The 25,630-nt window shown below is 42.0% G+C and overlaps 1 protein-coding gene across 5 annotated transcripts in view; it reads right to left on the bottom strand.

Moving 5' to 3' along the window:
* Positions 1–477: 477 nt before the first annotated feature.
* Positions 478–25,630, bottom strand: part of RASAL2 (RAS protein activator like 2) — a 254,269-nt gene continuing 229,116 nt past the window's right edge. For 3 of the 5 annotated variants that reach the window (XM_010850123.1, XM_010850127.1, XM_010850126.1), the window contains 6 exons: positions 25,391–25,590; positions 23,068–23,929; positions 15,027–15,161; positions 12,894–13,096; positions 11,600–11,687; positions 478–6,251 (listed from right to left, as the gene is read on the bottom strand). In XM_010850123.1, the coding sequence (XP_010848425.1) occupies positions 6,087–6,251; positions 11,600–11,687; positions 12,894–13,096; positions 15,027–15,161; positions 23,068–23,929; positions 25,391–25,590 (1,653 nt within the window). In that variant the 3' untranslated portion in view covers positions 478–6,086. Of the gene's footprint in view, positions 6,252–7,814; positions 8,658–11,599; positions 11,688–12,893; positions 13,097–15,026; positions 15,162–23,067; positions 23,930–25,390; positions 25,591–25,630 lie in introns of those variants that run through there. The other 2 variants (XM_010850124.1, XM_010850125.1) reach the window with 2 other exon arrangements.

Here is a 25,630-nt window from a genome sequence, read left to right as displayed (position 1 = left end):
AATGAAATAGGTAAGCAGAAGATGGGGGTAATGTGGAAATAATAACCTTGAGAATAATAAGCAAATAAGAACAACAACAGCAAAAAAGTCCCAACTAAACAACACTACCCTGAAATAAACCCTGTTAATCTATTGAGGAATTAAGAGAGGCCAGTACTGGTCTGGAGTGCTCAGTAGGGTTGTCCTTCCATTTTCTATTCAGTTACAAGCTGGTAAAGAGATTTCAAATTTTCCAGAATGAGGAGCTTTTTAAGGGTGTTGTTACAATATGATGCATGTTATCTTTGCCCTTCAGCTAAATATTTTTTCCCTGTAAGTTGGGAAATTCTAAGACATGCTGTTCTTCATGTTAAAATATACCTTCAGCATAATATTCCTACATAGATTTTGTTACTGGTTCTTCTCCAAGTGTCCTAATCACCCAGAAGACATGCTAGAAATCAAACAGTAATATGTCAAATACAGTAGCAACCTTAGTCTGAAATGTTTAAAGTTAAAGTTTATTTGTATTCTTCATAGGAATATCAATAAAAGACCTCAAACGTATCTATATCTGTACATGTACAAGAACTGTCAAAAATTATTCACAGAACAAAAATAAATCTTCTTTTAGAACAAACCCAGGTAATGAAATGCTGATATGGATCTCACATATGGAACAATCTAAGTGCTACTAGCACAAAAATATGGCTTTAAAAATAAAATAAAATCTTGGGTTTTGTTTCTCTAACGTGTATTTCTTTCTTGAAATAAAAAATAAATTATTTAGAGCTATCATTGTAAAATAGTCATGTGTTTTAACACACTCTTATTAAGGCCCTGGAGATGAAGAACAAAGTCAAATTTAGAAGGTAAGTTCCTTACAGGTGTGATTCAGGTTAATATGCTGCTGTCTTGAGTTAATGTAATGAGGAAATGTCTAAGCACCAGTCAAAATTTAACCTTTACTATTTCAAATTTTCTGCAGGATAGTGGTCATTGAATCAACTAGTATTTAACCTTTTGGTGAACTGGGAATTGAAATTTTCCCTTGGGAGTGTAGAAATGACATAAAAATGATATTTATTCTTAAATTTTTATACATCCCACACATGATTGAGGCCTCCTAAAACACAGTTTCTGTGAAAATCTTTTTATAATATATAAATCTGGTTTTAAGGTTCAAACTAAAACATTTCCTGGGAAAAAACAAAGGCAATGAACACTAAGAACTGAGGAGAAAATTGAAATGCATGCTGAAATATGGACGCAGACCACCACTTGGCTCCTTGGGTGGCTCATGGCCAAGCCTTACTCAAACACCTGAGGATAAACCGATCAGGAACCAAAGCTACTTCTTTCTGGACTCTACTCTCAGATCAGTGACATTCAACTTTATTTCTATGACTTCCCAAGGTATCAATAATGTTATCTTGGGTTCTTGAGATAATGTCAAACCAAGTCAATTTCAAGTCACTTTAACATATATACATATAACACATATGGTACATTTTAAAGAGGAAAGAACCACTGTCATACAATCTAACAGATGAGGGCATAAAATCTAAAAATCTCAAGACGTTTGGGAATCACTGCTTGATGAGATGGATTAACATTCAGAAAAAGGAAGCCCTAAGAATCATGTGTTTTGCGTGGGTGCCCACATCATGTTTCTACAGAAACTGCCTTTCTATGTATCTCGTATATTTTGAGATGGGGCAAAGGATAATAAATCCTCCTGTTTCCTTGAACCCGTTGGGCTTTGAAGAAGACTGCTGTGCATTAGACCCTTTTGGATCATGTATATTCTCAGGTTCTTTCACTCTTCATAAGATATTTATTCTACCTCATGCAAATTTCATCACTTTTGTCTTTCCTAAACTCTAGAGCATTCATAACTGGGTCATGACAAGAGAATGCTTCTAGAACTAACAACAATCACTCAAACACAGAGAGTCTACTTAAAAATTTAACACCCCAACATATCTTGCTTTTAAAAAAGGAAACAAAATAGGCCCTTTCAATGGACATATTGATTAAAAAACCAAAGTATCCCAAATCCTTGGCCCTCAGGTAGGGGGTGCGTAGGCAACTATTTACTGCTGAAGTGAGCAGGAGATTTCACTATTAGATTTGAAAAAGGGAAGGGGAAATGAAGAAGAAAGCCCATAATGTGTAGAAGATGGCCCCTGGAGAAGTGGCTGAAAGTACAGGGAAGCTGTGAAGTGGGCTCCAGAGCCGCTGAGTCCGGCCCAGTGACAAGTCTAGCCTGGTGTCAACTCTAGTCAGGGTCACGTGGGCCTTCGGTCATCCCAAGGAGGATTCCTTCCCCAAGTTCAGTCCCATAACCAGTCTTCTCAGAAACTCCAAAATGGAGATGACTAGAACTGAACCTAGATGGAAGGCAGAACAAATTCTGACCAAACTCACCTGATGGCAAAGTCCTGCTCTGGGGCTTCCAAAAAAGAACTGCTCTCAACCCAGCGCACCTCTGGGGCCAGACAGAGAGCTGAGGGTCGGCAGAGCTACAGATCTGTAAACAGACTGGGATCCAAAAAGCTTTACCTCGGAAGTCAAGTTAATTCTCAAGGGGATACAGCAGTCCTAGATAGTTAATCCTACTTTTTCTTTCATTGTCCAGCACCATCATAGGAGACGGTAGAAGTGGACCAGAGAAAGCTAATTCTGACCAATTCAGTGACAAGTGCAAAAGGCCAAGTTACAGCAGCATGGGGACCTCACTTTACCACACTTCTCTTATAGCAGACTGCCCTGGAGCCCAGCAGAACCTCGGTAACAGTGCCTGGAACATAGTAAGTGGTCGAGTGTTTGTCTTAGTTACTGAGTTACAATCTCCCTTCCATCAGGGCTTGTATTGCAGACACTCGGAATGCGATGACCTGAAGGAAATGTTATTACTTCTTGCTGCTTCAGCTCAGAAAGCGTATTGCTCCAGTGAAAATAAAAGGGAAGTATTAAGCTCTTTCCCTAAATCCTGCCAATGTTGTCCTTATTAATGGCCTAGTCTGGTTGTCAGCTAGACAAGCATTCTGCCAGCACTTCATCTGATTTCCAAACTCCAGCGTTGGTCCACGCTGCACCCCATCACGCGGTGACGTGTTGGGTGTTAGAGGGCGTGCAAGATGTGCTATCTTAATCCACCCACTTCTCTTCAAACACACACCTCCTCTGAGTAAAACAGAAGTGTGTACTTATTTGGGCTGAAGAAAAGCCAACTGAGCAATACCTCCATAAAAATTATAGGCTGTTGCTGACTTTTTCCATACTTAAAAAATCTTTTGGAATAAGTTCTGTAAGACTGCAGCATTCTCTAAACAAATACTCAGAAAAAATATTCAGATAGGAATAAGCTCAAAGGATAATCTAAAATTTAACATCTGGCAACTACACTGAACTTCTAGCTTATCTCTGATTTTATTATTTGTGTATACTCTTTCTTCTTCATTCAAGATAACCTGATAATAACAGAGGGCTGCATAAGCTATACAAACATTTTGGGCATCTAATCTTCCAAGTGAGGCAGCCATCTCAGAAGCTCACATAATGCCGATAAGATGTATTGCATCCATCAAAAACATAAATTTAAATTAAAAAAAAAAAAAAACATATTTGGTTTTGTGTGTCTCCCCCAACCCTCCAAAATAGTTTATCAGACCTCTGTCATCCATAACCACTACCTGAGAACTTCCAAACCTCAATGCAAGACATCACCAACGATACATACTTAAGGCCACTGAAGCTGACCATTCTTTTACCAGGTTTTCTGAAGGCTTTTATAGAGAATGGCTAGAGCTGAAAATAGTCACAAACAAGAACAGACCTATGTTTACATACCCTCTCCCCCCACACTGAGCACTGCTTCAGAATTGGTAGTTTTTTTTTCCTATTCAAATAAGTGATTTTGGTCACAGTGTGCCCTCAACTTGGAGGGAAAGGGGCTAAGAATTTATAAAATCATGACCAGGGGTCAAGAAAACACACAAGTGCCAAACTATGTGGCCTGATGTCTGCAGATCAGATGAGCACACCAGGCAGCTCCTGTTTTAGATCTTCGACAGGCAGAAATGGGGATGTTACAGAGGGGACATATTTCAAAAGACTGTGGGTCAGGGGCCATGTGAGGCTGTTGAAATACAAGGTCAAACACAAAGATCTACCGGAGGGCAGTGCTTAAGAGGTCAGAGTGCAAGTCTGCGGTACAGTGGAAAGGGAAGCTTGGTGACTCTGTTGGGGCGTCACCCAGAAGGGGACCTGATAAATGTTCTCTTGTCCCCTTTGTAGTTCTAAGTACTCCGTTATGTGGAAACACTCACTCCATGCATATGGCTTCCTCGGGTATTTTTTTCCCTCTCTCCTCTCCCTTAAAAAAAAAAAAAAATTCCCTAAAGTTTATCATTTAAAATAAACATCATTAACTTACTTGAGAAATGTGGTTGCTTTCTCAATATAAGCAATTGCTTAGATCTTGCTTAATGAGATTCTAACTCCTTGTAACATTAAATCCGACAGCATAGAAGGCAGGAACTTTTCCTATTTGTGCAGTTATATGTACATATGTGTGAATATATGTGTATATATACTTGTCTATATACTATCTGTCTAACTTGTAACATTTCATACTTCTGATAATCAAGGTTGCATTTAAGATGACGTTTCACACCTCTGGGGAAAAAAAAAAAGGAAGTAAATGAACTTCCATAACTGTTTCTGTCCTACAATAAAGCCATGGATGACAACTAGTGACTGGGTTATTATTGCCAAATATACAAAGAGCATGGGAATAACAGCTGGAATACGCTGTCCTCCCACTTTCAGTATTTTATTTTTCATTAAGAGTAATCACAACTTTTAAGAGAGCAATGCTTCTGATTTAGATTTCTTGTCCAAATTTAAAAGAAGAAGCAATTTAAAAGTGAAAGACTGACATAAAATTACCCTGCCCCGAGACCTGCTAGTACACTGGATAAAATCTTTATCCCAAACCAGAGTTGTAACTTACAAATAGAAGAAAAATTTTTAATTGGGAACTATTCAGAGCTTCCTGCTATAGTATGATATGGTTAGCCCTTTTCTGTACGGAAGAAAGGGTGTTTCTTTTGGATGGCTTATGGACAGTAGATCTGAATAACCTCTCCAGGGGAGAGTAAACCCTGTTGGTGATGACTGCTCCCACCACGGGGGAGGAAAGGGCAAGTGGGTGTGTGAAGATGAAGATGGTTTCTAGAGACACAGATATTTATAGTTTTGTAAACTCTAAAGAGGAAAAAGAACACCTTTTATTACAACTGGAGTTAAAAAAAAAAAAAAAGCCCCCTACCTAAAGTGGAAAAATTTCCATCTGCTACAGACAGAAGGAAATGAACATCAACAGGAGTTCAACAAAAACCCCTCCTAGAGTCCGGTTTCAATGCAACAGCTCTTATCTGTGTCCTCTGGGACAGTGTGTCCCCAAGCAGATCAGCTGTCCATGTAGAACCAGTCCCGCTTGATCAGTGGGATGAACTGTTTCATCTGGATCTTGGTAATTTGCGTGTTTTCCTACAGGACAAGGGAACCAGAGCGGGGCTTTTAACCTGGCAGATGAATCCCTGAAAAATTCATTCTGACCATGTCCTGTCGCGGACCGTGTGCTCTATCAGACAGATGCGTGGTCTCTACGTACTGAGCGGCTGGGCTCAACTCTCATTCACGTACATAGTTCCTACATTTCCTCCTCTAACAACTGCAGTGCTTTCAACAAGAGGACAACAGTAATAAAAATAGCAATAGTTAAAAAGGTAATCTACATTATTAACTTCCTTTGGGTATATTACAGTGGTATTTTCTGTACATGGCCCAGAACTAAGTTCCCTATGTACACAGAGACATGGGGTGGGGGTGGGGGAAGCGTCGACCTTGGAATTCTTAGCCTTATGCCCTGAAAGACAAGGTTCCTTTCTCCGTTCCAGACTTGCTCACCACCCTGCTGTTCTGAAGCAGCGGCATTCTGTAAACCTGGTGGGGCTGGGGAGAGGGCTGGGGACAGGAGAGTGGGGACGTTTCCTTCTGTCTCCTCCCACAGTCTGTCTATTTGTGAGGCCCGTCCGTCAGCAGCTGCTGTTTTTGAATTCACCATTCTCCGTGATGGAAAGCTTGGTGGGGTTGGTGGGGGAGATGCCATTTCGGACCTGCATGCTGTACCGTTCCTTCACCTGGGTCAGCGCACTCATCAGTCTGGTGTTGGCCGAATCCAGCGACACGATCCGTTTTTCCTACAACACACCAAATGGGGCTTTATTATGGCTCCATGTGGGCAACTTGCCGTAATGCTCTACCAAATGACTGTTCTAATTAATGCTTTCTATCAAACAGCAGTGCACATGATGCTTCCCAGACAAATGGAACGTCTCTGCCTCTTTCTGCACCCGAGTCAGGCCAGCTTCCCCTGGGCCCAGTGGGTTTGTGTTTCTTTTTCCCCTTCAGCATTGCAGGGTTTGTTACTCATCACCCCTTGGGACCCTAAGACGTCACATAAAAATGACACCATGTGTTATTCAGACTATGAGACAGAGGTGTCAAGCTGCTTTGCTGTAGTAAGTGCTTTGGGTCAAAACTTAAACACAGGAATTAGGTGGCAAAGAAAGAAGCACCAGAGGTTTCATTTCACAGAGGAGAAGTGCACGTGATCTATGGGTTCTCAGCCCCCAAAGGGGCACACCGGTCACATGTGGAAAGATTTCACATGGTGCTCAAAACTGAAACAGTACATGGCGGCAGTTTATAGTCACCGACAAAGTGAGGATGCGACAGCGAGAGGAGGAGGAGCAGCCAAAAGCTAGACCGAGGGGTTATTTGAATGTGGGAAGGGAGATGTGGCCGGAGGGGGATGCCGGAAACATAACACATGGAAACAAACAGAAAACACAAGCTCCTAGACTCATTCCAGCTCAGAGGTACTCCAGGAGAGCTCCCCAATAAGGAAGACTGCTTTCATTTTACTTTTGAATCTCAGAAAGAAAAAAAAAAAAAAAGCCTTAGAACCAACATCTTGGAACCAAACACTGTTGAATACATGAATTAAAAAAAAGAGAAAAAAAAAATGAAGGAACAAAATGGCAATCAGAGAAAAGCAGACTCATCTAAATTTAAAAAAATAAAATAAAAATCATCCCATCAAAATATCATTAGTTTTGCAAAGACTAGGAGAGAAATCCTAATCTTAGCTTCAGTAGCTAGGTAAATCATTCTAGAACCTTTCCAACATGAAGTTGCCATTTTCCAGAAAACAATTAAAAAAAAAACAACACGTGAGGAACAACCCCCCCAGGGCCAAAAACAGGCTTCCTACCCAGGGATTGTTTTCATTTGCTCAGTGAAAAGCATGGTAAGGACAGTCATGGTCAGGGTTAGAGAGGACACACAAACGTCCATGTGATGGATGCTATTCCTTGCTGTTACAGGAGTAGCTCCACACGGCTGTGAGCAGCGCTGCTCTGCTGGGAAACATGCTGCCCAAGATGCAGAAGGAAGACCACTGCCCTGGGGGGACGTTTAGGGAGAAAGCATATATTGGGTTGGCCAAAAAATTCATTCGGTAACAGCGTACACAAACCCGAATGAACTTTATGGCCAACCCAATACAACAGTAGCATCAGGTAAGGCTTCCCTTTAATCTTCTGCTTTTGGGGGTGGGGTGGGAATCTATATGGAGCAGGGCTGGTGATCAGTTTCAAAAGTATGAAAAAAAACTAGCTCACACTTGTTAATATCATTAAATTTTTTTTCCTTTCCCTGATAGAGAACTCAGGGGGTAAGATACATATATATAAAAAAAATCAGCATTATTAATTAACCACAAATCTAGCATAAGATTTATACTCTGGGAAGGTAACTTGTTTTAAGGATAAGCAAAACTTGAAAGAAATAAAGAACTACAAGGCTTTAAAAAAGATAATTAAAAAAAAAATTACTGCCAATGGAGTTTACTGAGGTAACAAGTTTAGATCTTTTAAAAGTCAGGAAGTAAGGGTTGGCCGGTGACTACCAGGGAAAAGGGGGTGGGAACCAGATATGATGTTCCCCGCTACTATGGTTAGAAATGATCTCTGAGCAGAAAGACTGGTAATATCTCAAAATGATTAAAAAAGAAGGTATTTCAGTATTAGGATAAATTATAATGTCTCAGTTCTAAGGACTAAAGGATTCTCTAGGGTTGACCCAAAGAAATTAGGCATTCATGAAAAATTATTTGACTCATAAAGGGTCAAAAAGAAGACTAAGAATGGCTGTATTTATTTATTTCCTGCAAGAGTAACAACTAAAGTCAAGCAACCCTTTTATTCAACAGTTGAAAACTTCCAAGTGGACAAACTCCCTTTTGTAACTTCCCCTCCAAGTGCCAACCTTTCAAAATAAAACAAACAAACAAAAAAATCAAACAGGGACTTTTGAAAGTCAAGTTCAGTTGGCAAAAGATGCCTTGACATTTTCATTCTGCCTGGCGTGAACGGCAGAGCAATCTAGTTCCGGCCTGACAGGAAGGGCTTTGAGTGTGGGGAGTGCAGGAGCTGGAATGTGTAGGAGGCCAGTGCATCGGGCCAGGGCTGGGAACTGCTCAGCTAGAGAACGGACGGACGGGGTTACTTGCCTGTTTGCATAATCTCATCTCCATTTATGACCTGTAATTTAACACAGTGGAGATATCACTTGCAACAGTAACTAGGCAGCTGCTTGCTTCTCCTAGGACGCCCTTTTCTGTTCTCCATTTGAGTCACCTGGAGAAATCCCTGGAGCAGGGGGGAGGTTGGGGTGGAAGGCAGCACAGCCCCTGGTCTGATGTTTAAGAAATGACCCCTTAGTACCATCACCAGGATCTCATCTCCTAGGACAGGGTCACTAGGGGAATACTCATCATCTCCCAGTTCCAGTTAGAAAGTGGCTGACCCCAGGGGGGCCGCGGAGCATGAACTGACTCTAGGAGATGAAGAGGCTGAATTCAGGGACAAGCCTGGTCTGGAGGGGCACATGGCTGCTGAGAGAGATGGAAACCCATTCACTGGGTACTTGTCCTGTCCTGTTTTGGGAAGTGTTGGGCCCGATGCTAGTATAAGGAAAGCAATTCACTTCAGAAATATTTTTTAACTGCCAGTGGCACCAAGGCAGGTATCAGGGGCACGGAAGTAAGTGTGCATTACCTCACTGGGAAGCTTTCACCCCAAAACATGTCCTCATTCTAGCAAATGTTGCTGGAAGGGTTGCTCTGCTCCATCAAACACTTAAGATGTTAAGTTACTTAATCTTTCAGAGGAAGAGGCATTTGCTACAAAGGACACCAAAGGATTTTCACAGTCTTTTGCTAGAAAAGGATTTTTAATGTGTCAGTGAGACAGCAGCTGGAATTGGGAATCCCCTTCCTTTTAAGGGGATTATAATTTTTGAAAAGCTAGCTTTAGTGTTTATCATCTGTGCTGGGCATCATGCGATGGTTTTCAAAATGTGGTCTAATGGACTCCTCAGGTATGCTTTAGGGATCCAAAATGAGCCTCCTCTTAAAATTTACTATACAGTAATGCCTGTGTTTGAATGTGTAATTTATGATATTTAGCTAACCTGGACGTGATTTGATCCATTAGCTGAGAGAAGTCCTTGTTGTTGAGTGGTCAGGAGGAGCAGCTGGAAAGAGATCTATGGAAGGTGCCTCTGGTTCCACCAAAATAGTCCATAGAATCAAACCATTTGAAAACCATTGCCTTGAGGTATGGATCCAAACTATTGTCTAGTTTAGCCAGACTGCAAGTCTGACATTGACCAGTGCTTTGAGGATAACAGTTCTCCCATTCTGGAATGGTGACACCGTCCTGTTAACTGAGAGAAGGCCCTTTCTTTCCAGAGCTTTTGAGCCCTGATGAATCTGTTTCCCTCCTTTGCCTTCACCTGCTATGCCTATGACTCTTGCTTCATGTCCAGCCATCTTACCTAGAAGTCAAAATCGGGGACAAGGTAGGATAGAAATCTTCAGAAGCTAATGATGAGGCTGCCTCAACAGGCAACTAGGAAATCGGACTGTATGCACACAGCCATGAGTGGGACACCCCTAAGCTCCCTTTGCTAAGGCTGCCACGGTTTTAGACCAGCGGAAATTATTAAAACAATCTGTATTATCTTATTAGAATGAAAATCTATTTGGGTATAGTTATTCATAGAACTCTCTCTCATGTTGAAAAATCCCAAAGTGAACACTTAGCAATACTAGTTTTCCTGACTAAACTGTCTTTACCCAGGCTGTTTCTCTTAAGCCTCTTGGATAAATGCCTGTCGAGATAGCCTTGTCTCTGCAACCCTTCCTTCTCTGTCATCCACCCTGGGGACACATTTAAAGAAAGGACCAACTAAGAACTTTCTTCTGATTCTTAGGAGGTCTAAATATCTGGAAACTAGAGTTCAAGGGTCCAAATCTTTCTGGGAACTGTGCTGACAAGAGAGCACTGGCACTCGCACTTGACTTCCGGGTCTTGTGTGTATGAGGGAGGACGAGGCCCAGGACGCATACTTTCCGCGGCGGTGCTTTCAGCCTCGCTCCCTATTCCTTTGAAAAATGTACCCCATCCCACATTAGCTCTGTCAGGAAACCTGAGTGGGAATGGAATGTGTGTTTAAGAATACTGGGTGGTTCTACCATAGACTGATACTGGCTGAGAGGGAGAGGAGAAAGTGGGACATACAAAGGCCTTGCTCCCATTTTTATTTCAGACCTAACGGAAATGAGATGATACTTAAGGGTGAGAAACACAAGCCTGCCTGGGTGGTCTTTAGGGAGGGGATATATTCAGTGGCCAACCCAGCCACATCCAAACGGCACTTGCCTCTCAGTTACTTGTTTCACTCTAAGAAATACAACCGTGTTTTGCACTGAAAAGATGAAAAGGCATTAGAAACACTTCCTGGGTTTTGCTCTGAGAACCTGTGAGGAGCCCCTGGCCATCATTGTGTCGTTAGCATCACAGGTAGAAGCTACAGGGAGCAGACACCCAGGTTCTGATCTCATCAACTGTAAGAGGCTCTCCAAGCACAGCACCAATGGAGAAGGGCGGCCAAGTGAACCCCAGGCACCGATGCCTGTCAAGGAACCAAAAGAATAACAAGGCAGGGTGCCTTCTGCAGCCCTGTCTTTCCCCTGAAGCTCAACTACTGTTTGGGGCCAGAGGCTGATGGCACAGTGGACGTGACTGACGAGACCGTGAATGTCACAGCCAAGCAATGGTCAGTGGAGGTCACAAGCCAGACACATGCAGTGGACTTTTCACGGGTGCCCCCGAGAGAATGCCCTCCTTTCCAGAAGGAAAGAAGTAAACCCCGTCATGCACCTGGTTGAGATTTGTCGAGCACCTGTACTAAAGCAGGCTAAAACTTTGCTGGGTTAATGGATTCGTCACCAGTAAAGGAAGGAAAAGGTCGTAGAGGTTGCAAAGAAACATTTTAAAAAAGTCTTTGAAAGGTAATGCCGAGAACTTTCCAATGAGCCGTTTTCTGTTATATGCCTTGGTGTTTGCAAGGGATGGGAAGTTGGGAGATAACAGTTATGATAAACCAGTCGCTTCCACTAGACTGAGAACCTGCTTACCTGTGCATCGATTATTTTTTGCTTTGCATCAATAACTGCCTGCATCTCAGCATGATCCTTCTTCAGTTCCTCTTCCACAGCCATTAGCCTAGAATGGGGCGGGAAGGAGAGACCAACAGCTTCAAGGAGCGAGCAGGCTAACACACAGAACAAGACACCCACACTCAGGACAGCTCAGCGTTGCCACTCCTTCCTAGCGCAAGATCTGCACTAGGCTCTGTCTTCTCACCTGACTTGGGAGAAGACATTCAGAGCTGATGCCTCTCCTGGGACTGGATCCCAAATGTTTCCATCTCCTCTGCAGTAGCACTCTCACCATCATCTCCCTCTCTTCTATCAGATCCTTTCCTTAGCACAACTTATTTCATTTTAAAACAGCAAACCTACTGACACAAATCAAACCCTTTTTTAATCTCATTATTTTGTGACAGCTGACCTTTCCTTCCCCTGAACAGCTAAATGTCCTCTGAGTGTACACGACACATAGTAGTCTACTTTTTTTCTCATGCATTTCATATCTTAATCCCCTGACGTTTAACCCCATGGAAGGGCTCTCAGTAAGACTGCTAAATCCTTCTGTGCTGCTAAAACAACAGACCTCTTTCAACCTGCCTACGGCACTTAACAACTGAAGCACAGCGGTTGTGAGCATTGAGCTAGGGCTTGACTACCTGGCTTCAAACCCGTTGCACCACTAAGTGACCTTGGGCAAGTGACATAATGAATTTGTTGCCTGTTTCTTTATTTGTAAGAGGAGAAGAAGAAGAATAATGCTGACCTCAGAGGCTGGCATTAAACAAATTATCAGTAACAGAGTAAACAAATTTTATTTGTAAAGTGCTTAGACAAGTGCCTGGCCCACAGTCAGTGCTATGTAGTGTTTCGTAAAATTGCCCCCCTCCCTTGGTCTTCCTCGGACGTTCTTGGCCCTCTGCCTTGATTCTCTGGCTCTAAAGATGTGCAGTGTCTTAGACCTCTCTGGACTTGTAAAAATCTAAATTAGTCTTGGACGCTGGATACTGACACTTTTAAAATTCAGTTTTGCTCTAAGACCTCTTAAGTGAGTCACTAAGTTTTAACTGTTTCTGATTGTTACAACTAAAGAAAATTTGGCTACCTCAGAGGAAGTGCACTAAGGTCTCACATGTGGAAAAGTGTAAGAGATACAGCCAGCCTTCACCCCTGTAGAGAGTATCACGGAGGACACGCAGTGCTTGCTTTAGGATCCTCTAGCCATCATCCCGCCTCTTCGTGCCCCGAGCCAGCCCACGTCCGCTCCCAGGCGGCCTCTGACCTGCTGATGATGCTCTTCATCTGGCTGTCCTTCTCCTCCTGCTGCCTGCGCAGCCGCTCCTCGCTGTCCTCCAGCCGGGCCTTGTACTCCAGCAGCAGCTTCTGCATCTGCTGCTCCTGCACTAGCAACCGGCGCTCATACTCCTCGAGTCGCCGGCTGGACACTCGCAGGCGCTCCTTCAGTTTGGTGATTTCCTGTTCGTACTAGAGCAGAGGACAAAGAAAAGTGAAAGTGTTAGTCGCTCAGTTGCGTCTGACTCTTTGTGACCCCATGGACTGCAGCCCGCCAGGCTCCTCTCTGTCCATGGGACTTTCCAGGCAAGAATACCAGAGTGAGTTGCCATTTCCTTCTCCAGGGGATTTTCCTGACCCCAAGGTTAGAACCCAGGTCTCTCTCCAGCGTTGCAGGCAGATTCTTTACCATCTGAGCCACCAGGGAGAGCAGAAGAGAAGAGGTGCCAAAGACAAGGAGAGAAAAACTAGAGCTACCCTGGTTTTAGATGTCAGTGATTGATTTTTTTTTATCAAACCCTAAGCAGTATAGCTGGATGCTGCGTGAGCAGCCATTCCATGGCTGCTGATACTCTTCAAAATGATCCCCAGGCATACATGGTAATGGAGCTCTGCCTGCCTCCTTAACTCTGCATTCCAAATGTATATATTTATATATCATTCTCCACACTAAACTAGAGGTTGATGCAAGCCACATCAATACCAATCTGTGATGGTATCCAACGGGAACAGGAAAAAAAAAAGAAGGCCAGGCAGGCACTTAGAAGCTTAAAATAAGCCAAAAGCCAGCTGTCTACAAGAGAAAGGCTTCTGTAGCATCTCCTGTGTTGTAGGATCTCTGACATGGCTTGACTCATCAGATTGCCATTCTTTCACCCTTAGAATCAGCCCTTTAAAGAGCAAGCAGCACTTCTGTACTGACAAGCTACTAAATCAATACTTTTGTAGCACAATATGTTATTGCTGCTTCCTCCCTGTCCACGGAAGCGTAACACTCAGGTCACAGGCTCTAAGCAAAAGGCCCACGTGTTCTTTAACACTGCCTCTTGGCCCACTTTTATGATGCTGTTCATCTGCCCAATTTGCCACTGCTTGTTGGAACACATATATACGCCTGTTTTCTCACCAAAGTTTTATATAACAAACTCTCACTCAAGTTTCATAGAATTCAATTGGTTACCTGGTCCTTTTTTGTACTGAAGCTACTGTGGTTGGGGTCTGAATAACTGGAATGTCAAATTTCTGGATGAGGTAAGAAGCATTAAGTTTTCTTGTATATGGTCTACTCAAATTTGTTAGTCATTAATGATAAACCTATATGTTGCTTTGTAAAATGCAATGTATTTTCATGTCATATCTCATTTAATCAACAATTAGACAATTAGCTTCTGCCTATCCAATGTCATGGTCCTACACTATGCTTATTAATCCAGAAGGTCAAAGATGACAGTTCTTACACAGTCTGAAGAGGCAGACTGCATCAATAAGCACAGCTTTTAGGATTATGCTGATAAACAGAAGCTAGTTGTCTGGCTAATTAAATGAGATAATGCTGTACATGACATCATGGTTCTTGTGTCATAATCCTTTTTCTTCATGTCAACTTTTCTTAACAAAACTGAAGCAATAGTTAATGTCTTTTTTTTCAGTTTTTTTCTTTTGATGTTGATGTCTTTTAAAAATCATCTATAGCATTACAAATTCTTTATCCAGAAAAGGAGAAAAGGAAACAAAAAAAGGCAAAATCACTACAAAGATATAGAAAGGAAGTCTAGTCCAAGGGTAATTTTGGACGTGTTTAGTTATACAGAAACACGAAATATTCACTTAAAATGATTAGAAATGAATAACAGAATTTTCTTGAAATTCAGGGAACCCATATTAAAACAAAATATATATTAGAATGCATTCTCCCCTTGCACTAGAGCTTGATGTCAACTTGATGGACATCTCTGCATATTTTCACATGCAGCCACTACTGAAATAATATACATGAATATGCATCGAAGGGTTAACATAAGAGGTGGAGCTGAACTTGGGGAGATCACGTTCCTGACTAGATGACCCTGTGTGTGGTCTACCAGTGGGGACAGTAAGTCAATAAGCTCAGACTACATCCTACCTTCTCAGCATGCTTGGCTTCGTCCTGATTTTGCTCAGTCTCTTCCACGTCCTCTTCATACTGCCCATTGTTCAGGACCCAGGCTGCTGTCCTCTCGACTGGGGACATTGTGGCGGAGTCCACAGGTGACTGAACCTGCATCAGAAATACCCGTTAGCATTTCCCGAAAGAGCTCATCTGCAGTTATGTTCCACAAAGACAGCTATTCTTGGAAGGCATAACTGTGATCCCTGTTTTCTGATAAATGCTCTCAGTTCTAAATAATATTACTGCCAGGGCTGGGGGTGAGAGAAGAGGATATCCATTGGTATAAGAATAAATATTCAGAAATATTGTAAACAGAAATCACTTCTAAGAATCTGCCTCCCCACACCACACCCCTACCCCCAAACAGGAAAAGCCAAGGCCTTAAAACTGTTAATTAGTCCAGTGGTTTCATTAGGTCATTACCTAATGAAATTACAGTGTTCACAGAGGAGAGAGAGAAAATGCAACTTGATGGCTGACTGCTCGGGTGAGGAAACACCTGTTTAACCAGGAATGCTCAGGAACCAAGGAACCGTTTAATGCTAAACAACTCACAAGGTAGCTAACCGATTTATATATCAGAATGCCAAGTTCTTAATTTTCACATCAGCCATTTAGGGAAAGAGAAAAAATCACTTTTCGATACTGGTGTTTTGATATTGGTCATTTTTATAGAGCACTGACTTCTTGATGGGTTAAGATCCATAAGTCCATATTTTACCAGAAAGTTTCTTGATGAATATAGCATCACAACAATGGATATCAGCCTAGTCCAAGGGATATTTCTATCCAGTTAGGAGAGCTAGATAAATTGCCCTTTTGTAAGGGCAACAGAAAAGGATGCAGAATGAAAAGAATTCTGGCCTTGAGTAGCAACTCTACCACTTACCCTGTCCCTTAATCTCTTAAATACTTTTTTCCATCTATTGAGTAGGGTTACCACCACCATCAGTACCTATCCCGAGCATCTCCCTGGGAGTTCCGAGGATGGAATAATACAATGTATGTAAAAATTCTTTGGAAACTACAGAGTACTATAGAACTTAGATGTTATTACTATATTTATCTTAGAAACCTTGCACTGGATATGACAATTTGTATTAGGCTACTACTGGGTTTTCCTGGTGGCTCAGAGGTAAACAATCCTCCAGCACTGTAGGAGACGTGGGTGGCTCGATTTCTGGGTCAGGAAGATCCCCTGGAGTAGGAAATGGCAACCCACTCCAGTATTCTGGCCTGGGAAATCCCATGGGCAGAGGAGCCTGGCATGCTGTAGTCCACGGGGCTGCAAAGAGTCAGACGTGACTTGGTGACTAAACAATAACGACTGAACATAGTGGTTCCTTCCTAAACAATGCTGGAAATAGACAGCAAGTTATTTTTCTCTAGCTTTCCTGAGAAACAGATAGAAAAAAGCATTTTCTGTGAGTTAGCCTTTTTATAATTAAAATCAATTTCTACTTTGAGGAGCAATACTCTATAAATAGTTGGAAGGGAATTTTCTCTCTCATGCAGAGCTATAAGCCTTAAGAATCTTTATCTTGTTCTGGAATAAAACCTGGTTAAACTCTAAATATATAGATATTTTAAAATAAGGGGTATTTTGATCACTTTGAGGTTTAGAAAGACTAGATGAAAAACAAAGTGGATGCAAAAGCAAAAAGGTTATTTGGGCAGACTAAAAAATATTCATACAAAAGTAGTAGGAGGGGCTTCCCTTGGCGATCCGGTGGTTACGATCCGCCTGCCAATGTAGGGGACGCAGGTTCAGTCTTGGGTCGGGGAAGATCCCACATGCCGTGGGGTGACTAAGCCCGTGAGCCACCAACTTCTGAGCTCAAGCGCTCCAGAGCCTGTGCTCCACGACAAGAGAAGCCCCAGCAAGGAGATGCCTGAGCGCTGCAGCTAGAGAAAGCCTGTACGCAGCAGTGAAGACCCAGTGCAGTCAGAAAGAGATAGAATACAATTTTAAAAAGCATGAAGGTATTTCTTAAAGATTTGAAGAAGAACCTGGTTTGGTTGATTTATACAGATGACGGATATGCATCTATAAAAATGGCTTCATGCCTGTGGTACACATAAGCAACTGGGAATGAACTTCTAGAAATTCCTTCTTTAAAGCCATTTTCTCCACTGTCTCAAGAAAAACATAAACATGTCTTAAACTGCAGTCCCCTCAGTTCTCAAAGTCTACCTTCATTGCCACTGTGGTAGGGATGCTTCTTATGCTTCATTCATTTGTGGATCATTCTCATTATTTTTGTCATAACCACATCATCACTGACATATTATTTATTATAATCAATAATAAAACAACCATTTCCAGTTTGCTAAGCAATATTATCAGTAAAATCATGAGTTTGATGTTTATATATATTTATAAATAATTCATATTAATAGTCAAATATTTTTCTAATATACATTAACATAATTACATGATTAAATAACTTGTATACTTAAATTGAGTATCACACTTTGGGAACACTGATCTATAGAATTCATTTATATTAAAATAGGTGATAACTATCTACTTCAAAAGTTATTATGAGAAACAAATGAGAGAGCATATAAAAGCAGTTTGTAAACCACAAGTTCCTTCACACACACACACCCTGGGTTCTCCCTCTACTGGATTTTGAAAGTAAAGCACAATACATTGCTTTAGTATTGGCAGAGAAAAATGGTTTAACAAGGGGTTTAGGTTTTACTTGACGTATGTACACCTGAAAGGCAAAATATTATGGTTCTGAGTCTTTAAAAATTAATAGAAAGTCCATACTTAGAGGAGACAAATGTCTTTTTAATTTCATAATCTTATCACTTTACTACACAGGGTACAGCAAAGCTGCTCTTCTGTGAAACCAGGATTTTCTTTTCAATTGCTGCTTGAGATAAAGCCATTGCTAAAATGAGTAACTTTACTGTTTGTAATTTATAACTTCAAGGAAGCTAATTTAATAGCTTTCTGCTTTATAGTTCACAATATGTTGCTTGAAAGAACTTTCCTTCCCTGTGATTTGTTACAAGTAACTAATTAATGAGTGCCAATAAATGCACTACAAACTAATAGTATCCCTAAGAACATACTAAGGAGAGATCTTAGCCCCTAGAAGCATATTGAAAACAACTCCTTAGGTAATCCGGGCACTAACTGTAAAGTGAGAAGTTGGAAAAGCAAGAGTTAGTTCATTTCACTGGTGGTGGTGGTAGCTACCGTATCAGCACAGGGACTATGTCCAGTGAATTATAAGAGGGTACAATGGGAACTTGGCATTTCACCCTATTCCTATTTTACTGGTTAAATCTGTTTTTCCTAATATATATTCCTAGCACTTTGCACGGCCTACAGTGCATGCATGCTAAGTTGCTTCAGTCATGTCCAACTCTCTTTGACTCTATGAACTGTAGCCCCCCAGGCTCCTCTGTCCATGGTATTCTCTAGGCAAGAATACTGGAGTGGGCAGCCATTCCCTTCTCCAGGGGGGATCTTCCCAGGGATCAAACCCACATCTCTTACATCTCCTGCACTGGCAGGTGGGTTCTTTACTAGCACCACCTGGGATGCCCCATGGCATATGGTAGGTGGTCAGTAAGTTTTGAAAAACTAAATCAGACTAACAGAACTACTTGTATTTATGATAAAACCTAGAAAGGGCTGACTAAGTCTCTGCAAGGAGATCAAACCAGTCAATTCTAAAGAAAATCAGTCCTGAATATTCATTGGAAGGACTGATGCTGAAGCTGAAATGCTTTGGCCACCTGATGTGAAGAACTGACTCACTGGAAAAGACCCTGATACTGGGAAAGATTGAAGGCAGGAGGAGAAGGGGATGACAGAGGATGAGATGCTTGGATGGCAACATAAAGGTGATGGACATGAGTTTGAGCATGCTCCGGGAGTGGGTGATGGATACGGAAGCCTGGTGTGCTGCAGTCCAGGAAGTTGCAGAGTCGTACACAACTGAGTGATTGAATTGACTGAACTGATTATAAAAACAGAAAAAATAATACTGAACAAATAAGAAATAATTATCTATACTGGACAACAATGGAGGTGATATTTATTTAAAAATTATTTTTATTACAATATATTCTTCAAATGAAAGAACTAAATACTGTCTTTTATATTTATTTTACTGGTCTTATGAATGCTGGTCTTATTTCTTAATTAGACTCTCAACCCTTGAAGCATGGCCCCATATGTCACAGGATTTTTTTTTTGAATGGTAGTGACTATGTCATTGTGCAATGGATGCTCAATAAAAATATCATCCATTTACTATTACTTTGGATTTTCTTTAGAATTCATACCAAAGTACAATTTATCACTAGGAGAAAGATACTCTATGTTTTTCCTCCAGTAATTTGGAAGTACATCAAAGGGCTTTTTCTCAGAGATTGTTCAATCTCCTTTATAAGATAACAAAATTTATTTCTTCTAGTTTATAGTCAAACAAATTGAGAGGAGAGATTGATAAGTTGCTTAGCTATAGCCTTCAGAAGAACATTTTCTCCACTGACGTTCAACAGTGGATCATAAAAGATGAAAAAGATAAAATGAGAAGGAGCAGGAATTCCTAACAGGAATATCATCCTTCTGAGATAGAGCTTATATAGGGTGTCTCCGGGAAAAATAATTTGTTTTAGGGCAAAAAGGGCCAGAGAAAGCAGTTTCCATTGATCTTGGTTAGCCTGGCTATGCTTGAGGCTGACTGAGAATAGGCCAGTTCCCTGTTTAGTTACTAGACATAAATAAGACGTGCTACTTTCAACTTCCTCCTAATCTGAAATAATCAGGTTCCCAAAAATGAAGGCCACTTCTCTATCAACACCAAAGAAAGGGCTGACTAAATCAGTAAACTCTGAGAATCCTAGAAGAGGTTGGTTAGGGGATCAGATCAGATCAGATCAGATCAGTCGCTGAGTCGTGAACGACTCTGCGACCCCATGAATTGCAGCATGCCAGGCCTCCCTGTCCATCACCAACTCCCAGAGTTCACTGAGACTCCTGTCCATCGAGTCAGTATGCCATCCAGCCATCGCATCCTCTGTCGTCCCCTTCTCCTCTTGCCCCCAATCCCTCCCAGCATCAGAGTCTTTTCCAATGAGTCAACTCTTCGCATGAGGTGGCCAAAGTACTGGAGTTTCAGCTTTAGCATTATTCCTTCCAAAGAAATCCCAGGGCTGATCTCCTTCAGAATGGACTGGGTGGATCTCCTTGCAGTCCAAGGGACTCTCAAGAGTCTTCTCCAACACCACAGTTCAAAAGCATCAATTCTTCGGTGGAGGGTTCAACAAATCCCAAAGTGGAAACTGTAACATCATTCTAATAGACTTGGCAAATACCTAGTTAAAAAGCATCTTCAAATTGGAATTTCTAAGGTTAGGTAACATATTGTATCTGTACAACTCATATATTGTAAATAAAGTCTATTATGCACACAGAGTATATGACAGATCAAAAAAGATGAAGAGGAAAATTATTAAAAAGCCAAAAGGGTCCAAAAAGTAAAAGATGGCTTCCTAAAATATTCCTTCTCTGTAGATTGTTCAACTTCCTACTCAGTGGATGGAGAAGGACTGAAGCTAGTTACATTGTCAACAATGGCTGCTCCTTTGTGCCAAGATACAAATGGAATTTGCATGGGACAAAGCCTCCAGTAAGTATAAATGCCTGTAGAACAATCCCCCAAAGAAATCCTCCAGTATTGGGGGAGAGAAGAATTCTCCAGCATAATAATTTGCAATTAAAATATGTAAAGGAATTTATATAAAAAATGTGCTGATTAGATAGAACATCTAGGCTTCATAGGAATGAGATGAGAAAAGCAAGCAGGAAAAAAAAAAGAACCGAACAACAACAACAACAACATAAGCTTGAAAGAATAAACCATCTGCATAGAAAAAGTCAGTGTTACACAACCAGAGATGAATATTTAAAGTTGTGCTGGGGCATCTTGCTACGGCTATGCCCCCACCTCAGGACAATGTAACAGAGACGTTCCCAAGCTCATTAATGGCTATGGCTAGAAAGCATTTTAATTGGTGTCTGAAGACCATTTTCATTTGCTACCTTCATCCATCTGGAAAGTTTTCTATTCCCACATAGAATCATGTAGTGCTGCCATGATAGGTGTTAAATTTCCATATAGCAGAGATATTATAAATGACAGTTTCAGGTGGTCACACAAAAGGCTATTTGATTTACAATATCTATAAATAGTCTGAATCATGGATCCTGGGAACTGAGGACAACATGATAAAGCAGGGAAGGGTAAGCATTCTTCTTTTCTGTTTAGGGTTTGAACTAAGTCCAACTTTGCAAAGTAGGCAGAGGGCCCTCTGCCCTGTCTTGCCCCTCTCTGCCAATCTGATATTCTTCTCTACTCCTGCTCTCATCCTCAGGGCCTTCATGTTGCACTTAATGCCCCATGTAGACACTTACCTCTACACAGTAATCCATCTCTAAAATTACTTTTCTCTTCTCCTCTCAATAAACACTTCAGTTCTCTGAAAGGGGCTGATCTCAACTAGAAGCTAGCATAAAAGCAAGTGTGGAAACTTATTCACAATTAGATGTGAAAGACTGACAGCTTCCTAACACAAATTAAATGTATATAAAACATATATACACACACAAAAGATATATAGAAAAGCATTTTCATTCAAAGAAAGGAAAAAAATTATATAATCTTTATGTAAAATTTCTTTTTTTCTTTTCTTTAAATGAAAATGTGCATTTAATCAAATGAATTGATGAGATTTTTGGAAATATAACAAAAAAATATGAAAAATTTAAGACGGAAGAAAAAGTATTTCTCAGAAAAGAAGTGACCAACTAGGAGGTTTTGCCCAGGAACTTGGCTACCAGAATCTACCTAAGTTTTTCATCCCTTCTTCTACTTCTGTATCCAAGGATTCTGTAAACATTCTACTTTAAAAAAAAAAACAAAAACAAAAACAATAATTATCAAAGTAGTGGCAAGGGCTCTGATTACAGCAGAGAGGAGGCAGAAAGAGCCAAATCAGTAAATGCCTATCTATAAAAATGGAAATATATTAAAGAGATACATTGGTGTCTCATTGCAGTCTCCTCTGACCAGTGATTCTGCTGACTAAAGGATTTGTCATAGAACTTGTTTAATCACTTGTTTAATGATTAGTTTTCAAAAAAAATTCAATGAAGCTTTTTAGGAGAAGGTTCTTTTTTAGATGAAAGTAAGATATGTATATATGTACTCTTAGTTTATTTCGAGAGCAAAATATGTCTAGGTGCCTCAAAATGTAATATGTAAGGAAGAAATGATTAAATTCTTAAGAACCCTTTCTTATTTGTGAAGAAAAAAGTTTGATAATCTTATATTAAGTTTAGATGTGATACTAGCTGGGCTTGTCCATGTAAACAGAGAAAGAACAGATTTGCATAACCATTTAGTGAATACTTGTCAACCACCTGTGTTTCCTTCTATATTATGACCTCTCTCCTTTACCTTGCCTCTACAGGTGTTCAGCTTATTTTTCTAGTCATTTTCAGGAAAAGGCACATGGGACTTGCTATTTCCAGAGGGAACTGGGGTGTGGAGTAGAGAGTAGGTATATCAAACTCTTGGCTCAGAATGCAAAACTTTAGTGTGGAATCTTAAGGGAAAAAAATAAGGAGGATAAATGTGCAGATTCCCAAAACACATCCTAGTTGATCTGGGCTGTAGATTTCATATCTTAAGTTTCCAACCATTCCCTCAGCATCACAGATTTGTGCTAGATGCTGAGAGGTAGCTCAGCTGCTTGAAGAGATGGAAAGGTGCCTGCGTGTTGAGTCAGGCTACATTCTGCTACCTCACCTAGCCAGAAACCTCCCAAACTTTTCATTTCCTCTTTCCATTAAAAGGTTGCAGAAGATCGTTTTAAGCCGAAACCCTGTTAGTGAGGGCATTTCCCAGTGATGTATGGACAGAGAACCGAGGACACAGCAGGACCAAGCGGCGGGCGGTCCCGCTCTGGCGCTCGTCCCTACCTGCTGGGTCTGCTGCCTCTGGATGGCTCTCACTTTGGGGACCGGGCTCTCTCTGGAGGAAGAGGACTGCTGTCGGGAACGGCTCCCGTTCTGCAGGGGCTCGGCCACCAGAGCCGCTGACGCCACCGACATGCTCCCGGTGCTCCGCAGGGAGGCGCTGTGCGGCAGGGACGGCGGGCCTTTGGCTCGGGCGCCCAGCCCCGCCGGGTCCATCTTCCGGAGCTGGGTCTGCCCCGTGCTGTTCTGCCGCGGCAGGGCGAGAGGTATGTGTCTGTCGGGCATGGTGTGGCGCCTGGAGAAGTCCTCACTCTGCGTGCTCCGTTTGGTGAAGTCCTCCATGCTGCTGTTGCTGGGTCCGCTGAGTTTGAAGTCTTCACTGTTACTTTGGCTCCTGGAACTGGCAGTGCTTAGGTTCTCCAAACTGGAGTCCACAGAGGCCTTTGGCATTGCAGGAATGGGGTTACTGAGGTGATAGACAGGGTTCTGGAAGGACAGGGGCTGGAGGCTGCCTGGCTGGTTCAAGGCTGGGTGCAGGGGCCTTCGCACTTGGGGTGCACTCTGGGGGGTGCTCTGGGTCTCCCGCAGTTGCTTGATGCTGGCCACCTGAGTTATGGAGAGCTGGCTTCCGGTCAAGCGCATGGGCACGTCGAGTATCACAGACGGATGCTCCGCTTGGGCAGCGTGCGTCTCCTGAAGGTCCATGAGGGAGATGCTGCGGCCATTGGGGAGGCTACTTTCCTTTTCATCCTTTTCCGAGTAAGTCATGCTCTGGGAGGAGGCTTGCTGGACCAGCAATAATGTCTTCCCTCTGAAATAACTGTCTGTGTTGTCCTGGCTTGGGGATTTTAGTTTGTGCAAATCACTGTGAAAAAGGAAAGGACCCTTCATTACTCCTGAGGCAAATTTAACAGTTAAGATTTCCTCAACTCAGGCATATAAACTCCTCAGAAAGCTCACAGGCCCGGTGAGTCTTCCTTACTAGTTTCTAAACCCAGATTTCATCATCACAATACTCAGAATAAGATCCAACATTTTCAGTTTTTCATCAAAGGTAGGGGTAATACTGGAGAAGGAAATGGCAACCCACTCCAGTGTTCTTGCCTGGAGAATCCCAGGGACGGGGGAGCCCGGTGGCTACCGTCTATGGGGTCACACAGAGTCAGACACGAATGAAGTGACTTAGCAGCAGCAGCAGGGGATAATACTGTGAGAACCACCTCCCTCCCTGTCTTAGATTTTTACTAGAATTCCAATCATTTCCTAGTTAGGTTTTAAACTACCCGAGGTATTCCAATTCACAGTTAATTGGTTCTGTCTAACCCTTCCTGGTAGGCTGCAGTCCATGGGGTTGCACAGAATCGGACATGACTTTAGCGACTTAGCAGCAGCAGCAACCCTTCCAGAAGCCCTCAGTGTACAACCAAAGGATCCCTACTACAGGCACAGGTCTTACCAATATAGAAAACAAAGTCTACGTGTTAACATTGTATCCACCTGTCCAGCTGACACTGCTGCTGCTAAGTCACTTCAGTTGTGTCTGACTTTGTGCGACCCCATAGACAGTAGCCCACCAGGCTCCCCCATCCCTGGGATTCTCCAGCCAAGAACACTGGAGTGGGTTGCCATTTCCTTCTCCAATGCATGAAAGTAAAAAGTGAAAGTGAAGTTGCTCAGTCGTGTCCGACTCTTCGCAACCCCATGGACTGTAGCCTACCGGGCTCCTCCATCCATGGGATTTTCCAGGCAAGAGTACTGGAGTGGGGTGCCATGTGGCCTGACACAGCCAGTTCTAAATTGATTTCAACTGAAGTTCTCAGATCTCTGAGTGCTACAATACATGAAAATACCAATTTCATAGAGCCCTTAGTCTTCTATTAGGCAGGACATATGTTTTTTTAAATCACTCAGTCCTATCTGAAACTATAGCCTGCCAGGCTCCTCTGTCCATGGGATTCTCTAGGCAAGAACACTGGAGTGGGTAGCCATTCTCTTCTCCAGGGGATCTTCCTGACTCAGGGATTGAACCTGGGGCTCCGGCATTGCAGGCAGATTCTTTACCTTCTGAGCCACCAGGGAAGCCCAGGCTTTTTTATTTAAATAAGTTTTTTGAATATAACTCTACAATATCATTTTAGGAGAAAAGTATCCTAGATTATGTGTATTATTATGACAAACAATTGGATTTATCTCAGAAGATTCTTTTCAATTGCTCATGAGTTTAAAGCTGTAAATTCAAGAATGAAGTTCAATAGATTTCCCCACAAATCTCTAAACATCATCTCCCTCTGAGGTAAGCAGTTCCAGTTCTTTCCTAAGTTCATACCTGTCAGTAGGGTCTTCAAATATTTTCTGCAGCCCAGAGGAGAGGCTTCCACTGACATTTGGACTGGAGTTATGCTCAGTGAAGCGTCTCAGTTGCTGTTGTATTGGTGTAGGATTAGTCAGAGATTTGGTAATATCAGCAAGAACACGAGGGAGAGGTCCCAATTTTGCCACGGTTGCCTGTAGGAAGGAATTTTCACCCTAATTGGATAATAAGCATTGCGATATCCACCACAGATTG

Source organism: Bison bison, unplaced genomic scaffold (assembly GCF_000754665.1).
Source record: "Bison bison bison isolate TAMUID 2011002044 unplaced genomic scaffold, Bison_UMD1.0 scf7180017864289, whole genome shotgun sequence".
Taxonomy (NCBI): domain Eukaryota; kingdom Metazoa; phylum Chordata; class Mammalia; order Artiodactyla; family Bovidae; genus Bison; species Bison bison.
The sequence above is the reverse complement of the archived record's forward strand: the minus strand, read 5'-3'. Positions and strand labels throughout refer to the sequence as shown.